Genomic DNA, 15,517 nt, shown 5'->3' with positions numbered 1-15,517 from the left:
TTGTGAAATCTTTTTTTTTTTTCATTTTTTGTTTGTTTGTTTGTTTGTTTTTGAGACAGGGTCTCACTTTGTCAATCAAGCCTGAAGTGCAGTGGCATGATCATGGCTCACTGCAGCCTCAACCTCCTAGGCTCAAGCGATCCTCCTGCCTCAGCCCCTACAAGTAGCTGGGATTACAGGCATGCACCACCACACCCAGCTAATTTTTGTATCTTTTGTAGAGATGGGGTTTTACCACGTTGCCCAGGCTAGTCTTGAACTCCTGAGCTCAAGTGATCCGCCCACCTCAGCCTCCCAAAATGCTGGGGTTATAAACATGAGCCATTGTATCAAGCCTGTGAAATCTTTTTAATAAGAACAGTTACCCCTCTTTGTGCCTAGGGATCATCATTCTCCAGAAGACTTGATCTAAGGCCCAGCACCAGATTAGATTTTTTTCTTCTTGAAAATTGGAAAAATGGAAATTATGAGGATAAAGTAAAATTAGTTTGATAACAATGAAACAAGTGGATGGATAGAGAGCCTTCCTGAGCAGTTTTTGTGGGAACAGTAGGGCTTATTTCTAGCCCTAGAGTGGGAATAATAGGCAAGTTTAGGTCATGATTCAACACAGCTTAAAATATATTTTATGTACACATACATATACATACATATTTATTTATTCATTAATTCATTTATGCATTTCTATAAGAATCCTACAACCAGCAGGTTTTTCTGAGACCATTTTGGCCTTGGCTTGTATGCTCTACAAATTAATATTATTTTCAAATCATTAACCAGAATTAACCAGAAGACATTACCAGCTCAGTGACTTCCCCAGCCACTCAGTTGCCCATTAGATCAGCTCTAATGATCTCAGGGATTTTGGCCTAATTAGCTTTTATCATAGACCATGTTATCTTCCTCTGTTGCCGTACAATGGCAACTACTAAGTCAGCATCTTTAGGAAAGACACCTCTTAATATTAATCAATCTTTAATTAAAACATTGAGGGCTGAGCCAAAAAATATCGGCAGAGTTTCAGAAGCAAGCAGCTTAAAATACAGATATAATTCATCTGTCTGCCAATCTCATACCAGATTGAGATGTTTTACAGAAAGTCTTTAATTCTTTACAGTTTCAGCAAATATGTGTTTTTAATGTTTTTAACATTTGGTCATGTGTATATATGAGTCAAGGAAAGAAGATAATTCAAAGAAATTATATGTGCCTTAGATTTTCTCCATCTTGAATTAATTGTATTTATCAAGTGAACCATTTAATATCTCTGTCATCTTGCAATTCATTCCCAAAGGATAAGCTCTGGTTTTGGTCTAATTCTTTAAATTCATACCTAAGCTGTTTGTTTCTTTGTCATCAATGATAAGAATTTTCCTTAGTAACAAAATGAAAGAGATGGTTTTTAGAAATCTCTTCTCTCTGTATTATTTATTCTGCCTTCTTTTCTAATATTCAGGAGCAGGGGCTGGACGCAGTGGCTCACGCCCGTAATCCCAGCACTTTGGGAGGCCAAGGCAGGCAGATCACTTGAGGTCAGGAGTTCAAAACTAGCCTGGCCAACATGGTAAAACCCCGTCTCTACTAAAAATACAAAAATTAGCCAGGCTTGGTGGTGGGTGCCTATAATTCCAGCTACATAGGAGGCTGAGGCAGGAGAATCGCTTGAACCTGGGAGGTAGAGGTTGCAGTGAGCCAAGATCGCACCATTGCACTCCACCTGGGTGACAGAGTGAGACTCTGTCTCAAAAAAGAGGCGGTGATTCAACCCAGAGACCTCTTTCATGGAAATAACCAAGCAATTTTGTGATGATCATGCCACTCTGGAACTGGAAAGACTACTCTCAGTTAGTCCCAGGGGGATACCCACATCATCACTTTCTCAGGGAAACCTACCCTGAGCTTCCAGGCCAGGTTGAGGCCCATGACCCATGTTCTCATAGCACGGTGTGCTTTCCTTAGTGCCTGGGATAGTTTAGAGCACATAGTAGATACCAATAAATATTTGGTGAATGGATGAAAAGAAGAGAATCAACGATATAACCTTGTGAAATTAGTTGCCTCAAGAGGAGAGGAAGAGGAATCCAAGGAGACAAAGAAGGACTGGCTAGAAAGATAGCACCAGGGTACCACAGTGTCATGGAAGTCAAAAGAACACAGTCTCAAGAAGAAGGGAGGATCCATACTTATTTCTCACCACTGCTTATCCTTAACCCCCTCTAATCTGATCCAACACCCATCACTGTGCTGACACTGCTCTCTTAGATATTCATTGGCTTCCTAGTTGCCAAGTCTAGTGGCCTTGTCTGCCTCACTATTCTCCTCTTTCATCGTACAGCATTTAATATCCGATCTTCTTTCTTGAAAGTTAATTTACTTTCTGGACATTGTGCTCTTCCGTTCTCTTCTCTGGCTGCTCTTCTGCTTTCCTTTTTGGTTTGTCTTCCTATCTCCTAAATATGTGGTTCCTTAAACTCTGTCATCTGTCTCTTCTCTTCTCTCTGCACTCAACCTCTGAGATGGCAGCTCCTCACTGTTCTATGGGGAAAGGCTTCCAAATCTATCTTTCTCTCTCTTTTGTTTTTTTTGTTTTGTTTGTTTGTTTTTTTTTGTTTGTTTGTTTGGTTGTTTTGTTTTGTTTTGAGATGGAGTCTCGCTCTGTCTCCCAGGCTGGAGTGCAGTGGGTGCGATCTTGGCTCACTGCAGTCTCCACCTCCCAAGTTCAAGTGGTTCTCCTGCCTCAGCCTCCCAAGTAGCTGGGACTACAGGTGCATGCCACCACACACGGCTAATTTTTGTATTTTTAGTAGAGACGGGGTTTCGCCATGTTGGCCAGGCTGGTCTCAAACTCCTGACCTCAGGTGATCTGCCTGCCTCGGCCTCCCAAAGTGCTGGGATTACAGGTGTGAGCCACCACACCTGGCCCAAATCTATATCTCTATCCCAGCATTGAATCTTTTGTGTGAGGGGCCCTTCTACACACCTTCACATGGGTCGTTTTTTAGTATTTCACATACAGAATGCTCTAAGATAAATGAATTCAAATATTTTATTCTTTCCTGCTGTTGTTTTATAATAAGTACTACTATGCCCCTAGTAACCTAAGAGTAACACTATATGGCATTATCTTTGTTTTTTTCCCTCTAACCTCTACCTTCTCTCTGGGCAGTTGTGAAGCCCAAATATTCTTCCTCTGCAATTACTTTCACAGCCCTCTTCCTCATTTTTACTAGGTGTATTATTCTGAACAAGTATGCTTGCCACCCTAAGTTTCATTTATAAAGATTTAGATTTTTTAAATGAGATAATAATAAGTGACAGTTGAGTGAGCATCCCATCCCAAAGTCCTCATTTAAAAATTTTTGGGGGGGACCGGGCTTCATGGCTCATGCCTGTAATCCTGGCACTTTGGGAGGCCGAGGCGGGCAGATCACCTGAGGTCAGGAGTTCGAAACCAGCCTGGCCAACATGGCGAAACCCCATCTCTACTAAAAATAGAAAAATTAGCCAGGTGTGGTAGTGTGTGCCTGTAATCTCAGCTACTTGGGAAGCTGAGGCAGGAGAATCGCTTGAACTTGAGAGGCAGAGGTTGCAATGAGCGAGATCGTGCCACTGCATTCCAGCCTGGCAACAGAGTGAGACTGCCTCAAAAAAATAAATAAATAAGTAAGTAAGTAAATAAATAAATAAATAAATAAATAAATAAATAAAATGAAATAGAATAAAACGGTTTTTTTTTCTGGGCATGGTGGCTCATGCTGTAAGCCCAGTTGGGAGGCTTAGGCAGGTGCATCACTTAAGCTCAGACAACATGGTAAAACCCCATCTCTACTAAAAATACAAAAATTAGCTGGGCATGGTGGTGCACACCTGTCATCCCAGCTACTTGGGAGGCTGAGGCAGGAGAATCACTTAAACCCGGGAGGTAGAGGTTGCAGTGAACCGAGATCGTGTCACTGCACCCCAGCCTGGGTGACAATGTGAGACCCTGTCTGGAAAAAAAAAAATTAACAACAACAAAAAAAAAATTTGGAGACAGGATCTCACTCTGTCGCCAGGCTAGAGTGCAATGACACAATTACAGCTCATTGTAACCTTGAACTCCTGGGCTGAACGATTTTCTCAGCTCAACCTCCCAAGTAGCTAGGACTACAGATGCACATGCCTGGCCAATTTTTTAACTTTTTGTAGAGACGAGTGTCTTGCAATGTTGCTTCGGCTAGTCTTGAACTCCTGGCCTCAAGGGATACCCCTGCCTCAGCTTCTCAAAGTATTGGAATTACAGGTGTGAGCCATTGAGCCCAGCCAGAATTTGCTTCTTTAGAGTCCTGCCTTCGGCTCTCTACTTAGAAATATTTGTCTTTGCCATCTCTGTATATCTGAAATCCTAATGAGTAAATGTGATTCCCTCCATAAAGCCTTCTCTGATACCTCCTGCCTTCCTTCTTCCCACCCTTCTGTCAGGTCTTTTCTAACTTGCAAAGCCCCATGATTTTGTCATCACCATGGTTTTGGTGACCATTAGTCTAAAAAGAGGGATTAATACACTGTCTCTTGGAAAGTCTACAGGCAGGAAAGGGCTTACAGGGGTCATGAGAGTTCCTGCAGAGTGTGTGGAAAGTTTTCTCATGGGTTCACGAGTACATGAGAGCTCAAATAGCATCAAAATCCTTAGTATCCCACTTAAAGCAAACTTCGTGTCATACTATGTTGCTTTATGAGCCACTCCGTAGCCATGTTTATAATAATAAAAGTACCAAAGGATGGCAGTGACTGATGCCCAACAGGTACAGACTAATACTGTGGAGTTTCTACTTGCTACTAAATAATGCTTGTAAAATCTAAAGATCCTAAGATGAAAGGCATTGTGTAGATTTAAAATGAGCAAGATCCAACCAGTCCTCTGTATCCTCTTCTACTCAGAATTAGTCTTCCAAGAGAGAGCACCCAACAAGGTGGGTGATAAGGCATCATAGAATCTAGGGAAGTGTGAATCTGGGGTCTCCAGATTGTCCCAGAGGGCTGGCATTTTAGGTCTGGAGCAGACAAGGGCAGGATGCCAGGTCCAAAACTTGGAAAGGGAGCTATGTTAGGGTGTGAGGAGACTCCACCCGGCTGTCTTTCATTAGGAAGACTGCAGGAAGGAGCTGGAAGGGCCAGGATTTTTCTTTCTTCTAAGTTCACTGAAGGAAAATCTAACACCAAATTCTGTACTTGGGAATTTCAAAATGAGTAGAGAATTCTTTGAACTCTGTAATCAATTAACCGGAAACTCATTTGAAATTTGGCTTCAGTGCATATGTTTGTGGTTACAGGGGTGGGGGAAATATCTGAAGAGGGTCTCTGGAGCTCCCTGTATTTCTCTTTTAAAAAGTGTATACACAGCATGTGAAATGAACAGATGCTTTTTTTTTTTTTTTTTTTTTTTGTAGCTATCAGGGCAACAAGAGGTGGAAAGCTGTATCAGGTATTTATTTCAGTCCCTGAGATGGCTATTAGCAGAGTTCCACATACCTAAACTAAGGAGAAACTCATGAACAGATAAAAATTAAGACATGGAGGGGAACTTGTGCTTCCTCTCTTGATTTATTTCTAAACACATACTGATGATTTTTTAAAAAGAGCAAAGCACTCAGAAAGTATTCTTTGGCTTTGGGTTCTGGGGTTTTTTTGGAGGTGCGGTGGGAGGATTAGATTACTATATGTAATTTCTCTTTAGGTTGTATTTAAATTTGTTTTCCTAACACCCTAATTAGAGAGAGTGTGACTGCAGATAATAAGTAATTCGAATCTGAATTGCATAGTCGTAGGAATGCTCCATTTATTTATTTATATGGATCACTGATGAGAGTAGTAAGAATATTGGTAGATAGACATGGGAGGGAATTATTTAAGAAAAGTCTGGATTGGTTGATACCTGACTTGGTGAGGAAACAGTAAAGGAATTTCTGTTCATGAAGTTTGTGATTCCACATCAAGATAATTCTTTATGGCTGGGAACAGTAGCTACGCCTGTAATCCCAGCACTTTGGGAGGCTGAGGTGAGTGGATCACCTGAGGTCAGGTCACCAGCCTGGCCAACAAGGGGTGAAACCCATCTCTACTAAAAATACAAAAAATTAACTGGGTGCGGTGGCGCATGCCTGTAATCCCAGCTATTCGGGAGGCTGAGGCAGGAGAATCGCTTGAACCCAGGAGGCAAAGATTGCAGTGAGCCAAGATTGCGCCACTGCACTCCAATCTAGGCGACAGAGTGAGACAGAGTCTCACTCAAAAAAAAAAAAAAAAAAAAAAAAAGAACATTCTTTATAATAGAATAACCACCCATGTTTCATCCAGAGCCAGAATTCCTCAGATTCTTCCAACCAGAGGGGCCCTGGCATGCTAAACAGTCTGTTATGATATCTGAACACTTAAGTGAATGTATTTGGCCAGGGAGATTTGCTAGTAAAATTGATCTTTCCTTCCCTGAGTTTTTCCAGTTGTGCTGAATAATTAAAGGAAAATTAAAACCTGGATTCCCTGAACTGTTAAGTATCAGATCTGTAAGCTATCAGTTCTTAGGATTACAGTGTATCAGAGTTAGAAAGGACTTTAAAATTCATCTGAACAAACTGCAGAAGATTTGTAAATCTGTTTTCCCAAATCTCTGCCAAGTGATTGCTTGAATTTCTGCTCAAACACCTCCAGGGTCAGGAAAGTCACCAGTTTAGGGGACACCCTATTCTTTGAATAGCTGTGAGAAGCTCTTTGTTGGTTTTAAATCTCACATCTTAGTGTGCCAGCTTAAGGAGATATCCAGAACAAGTTTCCTTCCTCCCACGTCTCAGTCCTTCAGATACTTCATGCTAATTACATCTCCTAGAACTTTCTCTAGGTCAAACATTATTGGTTCTTGCAATGTTTGTTCTTCATAGGACAGGGTTTCTAGTGTCTTGGCAGTATACGACCAAGAGGACACAGGATTCTGGGGCAGTGCCTTTAAAAGTTTTAGAACTAAAAAATATTAAAACTAGAAAGGGTGTCAAGACACAACCTAGTCGGCCTCCCCACCCCTTTCAGTTTACAGATGGGCAGAGTCTTTTGGATTTGAGTGGGTAGAATTGATCAGCAGCCGTTGTTGAAGTGAGAAATGAAGTGTAAAGCATTTTACCAGAGAAAGGTCTTTTAGTTGCCTAATTCCGATTACAGGCTTCAGCGCACTTCTCATTTTTGCCAAGGACCAGTCTGACTCCCTAAGTAAGCCTAAGGCTCAGCTCAAGGTTTCAGTGCCAGATCTTCATACACCAGGTGTTGGTTTCACTTACTGTTTGTGTAAAGGATAGAAATAACTTTTCCATAAGTTTTGCGGTATATATTGACCACATGGTCCGACAGAGATTCCGAATTTTAATAGATGTTTTTTTCCTTCATAAAATCAGAGAATGGCCATCACAAATAGAACAGAGTATTGGACCCCTTCAGAGATGCAGCTGCCTCTGGTGGACAGTTTCCTGGGTTGCCCTTTGTACTTTCTTTGTTTAACAGTCACCAGGTGACCAAGTGGCTTTTCTAAAAGCCAAAGGCCGTGGACGACAGGATTGTGAGCGACTTTTCTCTAGTGTTTTCTATTTGAGATTTGAAATACCCATGCTTTTCATCTGGTCCAAGGAGGCTCAGGTTTCCTTGGCTGTGCGCAACTATAAAGGACCCAGGTGTTTGGTCGTAGGGCTCAGCTGTTGGCATCCCCACCTCCCCCAACACCCCATTTTCTTCCGTCATTGATACCACTCAGGTCTGTGAGCAGAGAAATCCTGGTGGGAGAATTGACCAGGACTTGATATACTTGAGAAGGGGGAGAGGGAAGGTAGAATGTGCCTAGAGTTATCCAATAACTTTGGTCTCTGAGCGTGACCGAATTCCTTTGGGACACCGGGAAAGTGCCGGGTTTAAGGCTGGAGTGTTCTTCGGTCGGCAAGGGGCGCGCTAAAGGTGACACTGGAAGGAGCAGGGACAGCCTTTGGCGGCAGAGATGGAGCCGAGAGCGATGCAGGCGGCCTACCCCAGCCGGCGCGACCTGCCGGCACACGGGAACTCGAGTGGCCGTCGCCAGAGCCGGCTAGCTGGGGGAGCGCGGGCGCCCTTTCTGGATTCGTTCGCCATTGGGCTGGGCTCGGAGCCGGGCCGGTTGGAGCGAGACAGGGGCGGGAGGGGCCGGGCCAGCGGGAGGAGGGCGGGGCTTTCCTTTGTCAGGGGATTTGCGCCGCGCAGCCCAGACTCGCGCGGGTTCCGTTCCTCTCCTTGCGCCCTCTCCGGGGGCGGGGCGTTCCCCTCTGGCCCCGGGGCGCGGTGGGCGTGGGCTGCGGGAGCCGAACGGCTGGCGTCCCGGGTCTCTCGCTCCGAATCCCGCAGAAGCCCCTCCTTCGGTGCCTCAGCCTCCAATCCTCTCCACCGCTCCCTCCTCTCTCGGGGTCGCTCCTCTCCCCGGCCCCGCCCCCGCCGGGCCCCGCCCCCGCCCTCGTCCTCATCCCTGTGCTCTCCGCGTCGCGCGCTCCCTGGCTTCCAGGGGGCTGCCCGGGCGGGGCGGCGCAGCGCGGCGGCGCGGGGAAGGGGGAGGAGAGCCGCCCGCCAGCCGAGCACTTCCAGCGAGCGAGCGAGCGAGCTAGCGAGCTAGCGGGCCGCGCTGCGCGGGGGAGGAGGGCTCGCCCCCCGCCCGACCCTAGCGGAGCCTTTTGTTCCCAGCCAGAAGTTTGCATGCCGGGACCGTGACAGCTGCGGGCGGGGAGGACGGCGGGGCCGCGGGGCCAGCGGCGTGGTGGAGAATAGAGGCGGCTGCTTGTCATGCAGCCCACGGCGTGGCGGCTGCGGGCCGGGGACTGGCGGCGGCGGGGGAGGCGGCGCCCACAGCACTCGGGACTCAGCTGCCGGAGGGACAAACTAACTTCCTGAGCGCGGGACCTGAGGCTGGCGCGGCCGGGAGCCACCTGCAGCCTGCGGTGAGGCGACCCTGGCCCTCGGGGCGCGCGGCATGGCGCGGGGAAGCGGGCCGTGCTGAGCGAGCCCCTCCGACAGACCCGCGGCCGCTGCTGCTGCCCGCCTGCCTTTCCGAAGGCCTGGCGCGGGGCTCCCCTCGCCTTGTTTTGCAGCTACAGCGCAGGGTTGGCCTGGGAGCCACAACAATGCCATGATGTTTTGGAGACAGGAAGCCCCAAGCTGGCCCCGAATGAAGGACTTCCTGTGTTTAAAGTTGCAGGAATATCCGCCGACCAGCCCAGTTCAAATGCAAACACCCCAGCTAGGGAGGACGAATGGCTAATTCAGACCAGCTGGACTCTCCAGGGCTGGAACTGAGGATAAAATGAAAGGAATTCTTAGGAGCTTGGGCCATACTTGAAGACTAGAGAGGCTGTGCCATTGTTATTAAAGGATACAATCGGCATAAATTTGCTGCTCCCAACTCTGCTTCGGTGAGAAGTGAGTGGAACTAGATATCGAAAAAGACTCGTCAATATCAGATGATTTTTGTTGACTGTATTTGAAAGAGCAGTGCTCTTAAAAAAAATTAAACCATAAGCCATACAAGGAATTATTTTAAATTATATCGTCTGTCAACCATGAGGCTGCTAGCCTGTGAGGAAAAAGCTGTTTGTCTTAGAGCTTCTCCCAGAATGGTTTCAAAACGGAACTTCCAGGCCTTTCTGGAGGGCAGATGCAATTGGTGGTTTGGGGTATGAACAGCTAAAAGGATTTATAACTTAAGTAGAATGCATTTGGGGGGAACCTGTGAAAAATACTTTTGAAAGATTGATGGTTCATCTTGATTGAAAAAGGATGGGTAAGCCACTCAGCCGACCAGACTGTTTAAGGCGGAACCCCACCTGCCTGGGGAAAGGAGAGGAGGAGGATGGCTACATAGAGGACTGCTATGTTCCACAACGGTCTATATATGATACGATGAGGATAAATGAGCAAATTGACCAGGGGTCAAAGCTTAACCAGACTTCAAAAAGCACCATGGAAAAGATGGAAGGAAGTACTATATCCAGCAATGGTACATTAGGAGCAGCATCTAATGTTTTTGAATCTAGAGCACCAGAAGGTAAGAAGCTGGATGAGAGGATAATATTTGATGCGCTAAAGCTAAGCAGTGATGTGCAGAAGTCAGCACCTGTGCCACCCAGAAGGCGGCCAAATGCAGAACGCAAAGACAATGTTAACAGGAGATCGTGGAAGTCCTTCATGCCACCCAACTTCCCAGAATTTGCAGAGAGGATAGAAGCTTCTCTCAGTGAGGTTTCAGAAGCTGGCGCTTCAAATCCTTCCTTGCAAGAGAAGAAGGAGTCCAATTCTGCATTAACAGAAAGTTCTGGTCATTTGGACCACAGGGAACCTCAGTCAGAGTCAGTAACTCTGGAACATGTGTCCAAATCCATAGGTATTCCAGAGGTGCAAGATTTAAAAAACTTAAGTGGAGACTGCCAGGACTTTAGATTTCAGCAGCACAGTGCAAACCCTCCTCATGAATTCCAGCCTGTAGAATCAGAAGCTGTAGCAACAAGTGGTAACACAGATGTAATGCAGGAATCCAGATTCTCAAGTGCAACCTGGCCGAGGGCCACAAAAAGTTTAGCTAAGGGAGGCTTCAGTGAGAAGCAGCACCCCCTTGGGGACACAGCCTGCACTGTGGAAATGCCACCTCTCTCCCCTTGCCTGAGTGAAGAGCTGTTAGATCCAGAATTGCATGTTCTCATAACCCCCAGCCTGAGAGAGAAAACAGAGTCTGAGCTAAAGTTTGAGGAGGATGAGCGATGGATTATGATGGAGGCTGAGGGAGAGTGGGAGGAAGAGAAACTGTCAGACAGGGAAAAGACTTTTCTGATGGCAGATGAGAAGAACAGCCTGGCAGATATTTTTGAAGAAAGAGAACAAGCAAACACAGCAGTAGTGGAGGATGGATCCGATTGCTTAGCTGCTGTCTTGAGGACTTTTGGCCACCTATCTCTTGGTCAGGTTTGTTGCCCTGATGACCCACAGCCAGCCAAGGACCAGTTGGCTACTGTTCCCAAGGATATACCCCTGGATTGCGATTGTGTTCTTACAGGTGAGGATATTCTCGGTGAGGTGGCAAACAGAACTGCTCAGGGGTTAGAGGGACTTGTTTCAGATTCAGCATGTACTGTGGGTACTATTGATGCAGAACAGCTCTCTGACACAGACTCAGTGCAGATGTTTCTTGAACTTGAAAAGGAGTGTTTATGTGAAGAAGGAGTAACTCCTCTAGTTGAGCTACAGAATCAAATCTCTTCTGAAGGGCTGGCTGCATCCCAAGATGCAGAAAATTTACTCGTAATTAGTCATTTTTCAGGGGCTGCCTTAGAAAAGGAACAGCATTTAGGCCTTTTACATGTAAGGGCAAAAGATTATGATACTAGATTGGATTGTGGATATTTTAATACCCTGGATTCTTCTCAGGTGCCTAATGCTGTGGAACTTATTGCCCACGTTGATATCATGAGAGACACTTCCACCGTTAGCAAGGAGGAATGTGAAAAAGTGCCTTTTAGCCCCAGGACTGCAGAATTTAAGTCCAGACAGCCAGCTGATCTGGATTCACTGGAAAAGCTGGACCCAGGAGGACTGCTGAACTCTGATCACAGGGTTTCTCATGAAGAAAAATTATCAGGCTTCATTGCTTCTGAGCTGGCCAAAGACAATGGCAATTTGTCCCAGGGAGACTGCAGTCAAACTGAGGGGAATGGTGAGGAGTGCATTGAGAGGGTCACCTTCAGTTTTGCTTTTAATCATGAACTAACAGATGTTACCTCAGGACCTGAAGTAGAGGTGTTATATGAATCAAATTTACTAACAGATGAAATTCATTTGGAAAGTGGGAATGTAACTGTTAATCAAGAAAATAACAGTCTGACATCAGTGGGAAATGTGGTCACTTGTGAATTGTCCGTGGAGAAAGTTTGTGATGAGGATGGTGAGGCAAAAGAGCTGGATTATCAAGCCACGCTTTTGGAGGATCAAGCTCCAGCACATTTCCACAGAAACTTCCCAGAGCAGGTCTTCCAGGATCTCCAGAGGAAGTCCCCAGAGTCAGAGATTCTGAGTCTGCACCTGCTGGTTGAAGAACTGAGACTTAATCCAGATGGAGTGGAAACTGTGAATGATACAAAGCCTGAGCTGAATGTGGCATCATCAGAGGGAGGGGAGATGGAAAGGAGAGATTCAGATTCATTCCTAAATATTTTTCCAGAGAAACAAGTTACCAAGGCTGGTAATACTGAACCAGTTTTAGAGGAATGGATACCCGTCCTCCAGAGACCTTCCCGGACTGCTGCAGTACCCACTGTCAAAGATGCCCTAGATGCTGCACTGCCCAGCCCAGAGGAGGGTACCTCAATTGCTGCAGTGCCTGCCCCAGAGGGAACTGCTGTAGTTGCTGCTATAGTGCCCTTTCCACATGAGGACATCCTAGTTGCTTCAATAGTCTCCTTAGAGGAGGAGGATGTCACAGCTGCTGCAGTATCAGCCCCAGAGAGGGCTACTGTCCCAGCTGTTACAGTATCTGTCCCTGAAGGGACTGCTGCAGTTGCTGCAGTGTGCTCCCCAGAGGAGACTGCTCCAGCTGTTGCAGCAGCCATCACACAGGAGGGTATGTCAGCTGTCGCAGGGTTCTCCCCAGAGTGGGCTGCTTTAGCTATTGCAGTACCCATCACAGAGGAGGATGGTACACCAGAAGGGCCTGTCACCCCAGCTACCACAGTGCATGCTCCAGAGGAGCCTGATACTGCAGCTGTCAGAGTGTCCACCCCAGAGGAGCCCGCCTCCCCAGCTGCTGCAGTGCCCACCCCAGAGGAGCCCACCTCCCCAGCTGCTGCAGTGCCCACCCCAGAGGAGCCCGCCTCCCCAGCTGCTGCAGTGCCCACCCCAGAGGAGCCCGCCTCCCCAGCTGCTGCAGTGCCCACCCCAGAGGAGCCCGCCTCCCCAGCTGCTGCAGTGCCCACCCCAGAGGAGCCCGCCTCCCCAGCTGCTGCAGTGCCCACCCCAGAGGAGCCCGCCTCCCCAGCTGCTGCAGTGCCCACCCCAGAGGAGCCTGCCTCCCCAGCTGCTGCAGTGCCCACCCCAGAGGAATCTGCCTCCCCAGCTGCTTCAGTGCCCACCCCAGCAGAATCTGCCTCCTTTGTAGCTGTGGTGGCCACCCTGGAGGAACCCACTTCCCCAGCAGCTTCAGTGCCCACCCCTGCAGCTATGGTGGCCACCCTAGAGGAATTCACTTCCCCGGCAGCTTCAGTGCCCACCTCTGAGGAGCCTGCCTCCCTAGCAGCTGCAGTGTCCAACCCAGAGGAGCCCACCTCCCCAGCAGCAGCAGTGCCCACCCTAGAGGAACCCACCTCCTCAGCAGCTGCAGTGCTCACCCCAGAGGAACTCACTTCCCCAGCAGCTTCAATGCCCACCCCCGAGGAGCCTGCCTCCCCAGCAGCTGCAGTGTCCAACCTAGAGGAGCCCGCCTCCCCAGCAGCAGCAGTGCCCACCCCAGAGGTGGCTGCCATCCCTGCTGCTTCAGTGCCCACCCCAGAGGTGCCTGCCATCCCAGCTGCTGCAGTGCCTCCTATGGAGGAAGTTTCCCCCATTGGTGTGCCCTTCCTGGGAGTTTCTGCCCACACTGACTCAGTGCCTATTTCAGAAGAAGGAACACCTGTTCTAGAGGAGGCTTCCTCCACTGGAATGTGGATCAAGGAGGACCTTGATTCCCTAGTATTTGGCATAAAAGAGGTGACCAGCACAGTGCTACATGGGAAAGTGCCTCTGGCTGCAACCGCTGGATTAAATTCAGATGAGGTAATTGTTGTCCATTTTGATTCTGGGAAGGGTCTAAAGACTAAAGTGAGATTTGCAGGGCTGACCTGGTGGTGATGAGAAATGGCACAGATAGTTCTTTTGTTCTTTTTGGGTCTCCCGGGCTTATAGTTTGTAGTCTTTCTGTTGAGTTTTTGGGGAAAATATACTTTAATTTTGTCTGGTGAAAAACTTTATAATTTCATGCTTCGTTTTTTATTCAGATAAGCCAATCCCACGGAAAACAGGGATATAAACAGTTGTTGATTTACATTTTTAAAAAGATTATTAGCAGGAAAGGGTCATTCTGTTTTTGAATTATACAGTGAGCATGTTCTTGCCTAAACCAAGAGACAGTTTATTCATTGGTGGTGTCAACATTTAGGTAGAGGCCAGAGTGTGAGCTTTGGAATGAGACCTGGGGTGCTTCCTAACCACTCTGGGAAAATTAGTTAGCTATTCTTGAGTTTCCTGTTTCTTCATTTGTTAAGGCATAACTCTGTGAGGATAAAATGAGATACATTTAAGGTACCAAGCGTATAAGATTACCAATCACTGGCCATATCCTCCCCATTCTTTTCAAATAGGTATGTTGGTTGGTTGAAAGAATTTACCAAAGTAGATTGGAGAGAAGCAATAAAGCTAAATGATTAAGAACTTTTAAATGCAAATATGTGTTTCTGAAAACCAGAGCTAGGCATAATGTTTATGAAAAATAGAGGTATTTTAGTCATCTTTGTCAAATTGCCTTTGTGTCTTTAAGCAAGTCATTTTCCTTTCCAGGACCTCGTTTCTTCATTATAAAACAAGAAAATTGGGCTAAATGTCCTCTTGGGTCTCTCTTGGCTCTAAGATTCTTTTTATTTTTATTTTTTAGATGGAGTCTGGCTCTGTCACTCAGGCTGGAGTGCTAGAGTGCAGTGGTGCGATCTCGGCTCACTGCAAGCTCCACCTCCCGGGTTCACGCCATTCTCCTGCCTCAGCCTCCCGAGTAGCTGGGACTACAGGCGCCCGCCACTACGCCCGGCAATTTTTTGTGTGTATATATATATATATTTTTTTTTTTTTTTTTAGTAGAGATGGGTTTCACTGTTAGCCAGGATGGTCTCAATCTCCTGACCTCATGATCTGCCTGCCTCGGCCTCCCAGAGTGCTGGGATTACAGGCGTAAGCCACCGCGCCCAGCCGGCTCTAAGATTCTTAATGTTAGAGAACCGAATGTGTTAGGAAACAGTTGGAAACGATGTTCCACATCCTTGAGCACTCCTAGTCCAAGGAATTTGAGATCAGCAGCTTTCCACAGTTAATTACCCAGGTTTGATTTGGTCAGTGGTAAAGAGTGCAGGAGTTAGAGGTTTAATCTGAACACAAGAGATGACTGAGTGAGAAGATTGTTTTGATTTTACTGCGTCCCTAGGACTCAAAATAGTGCCTTCTTCATAGCAGGCATTTGCTGTTGACTGACTGACTGAATGCATGAATATCAATTTCCTAGAGTATGGATGGATGCTACAAGAAAGATGGGTTTTCTCATTCACCTCATTGCAGAGCCTTTCAGGGCAGCCTTAAGTCAGCTAGAGCACCAGCTAAACATGCAGGTCCTGACAACAAAATCATTTTGATTGCATGCCATAAGCTCTTTGATTAAGAAGATTGATTAAGATAATCTGGCCTTGCTGAGTGGTGGTGGTTTTAC

General features: G+C 46.8%; 1 protein-coding gene across 35 annotated transcripts in view; it reads left to right on the top strand.

Moving 5' to 3' along the window:
- MACF1 (microtubule actin crosslinking factor 1) overlaps positions 1-15,517 on the top strand; it is a 402,950-nt gene that overhangs the window by 316,719 nt on the left and 70,714 nt on the right. Inside the window, exon 1 of one of the 35 annotated variants that reach the window (XM_055095142.2) lies at positions 8,585-13,824. The exons of the other annotated variants lie outside the window; for them this stretch is intronic. Within the exon in view, the coding sequence (XP_054951117.2) occupies positions 9,808-13,824 (4,017 nt within the window). The 5' untranslated portion in view covers positions 8,585-9,807. Of the gene's footprint in view, positions 1-8,584; positions 13,825-15,517 lie in introns of those variants that run through there. 35 annotated transcript variants of the gene reach the window in all.

This window comes from Pan paniscus, chromosome 1 (genome assembly GCF_029289425.2).
Source record: "Pan paniscus chromosome 1, NHGRI_mPanPan1-v2.0_pri, whole genome shotgun sequence".
Lineage (NCBI taxonomy): Eukaryota > Metazoa > Chordata > Mammalia > Primates > Hominidae > Pan > Pan paniscus.
The sequence above is the reverse complement of the archived record's forward strand: the minus strand, read 5'-3'. Positions and strand labels throughout refer to the sequence as shown.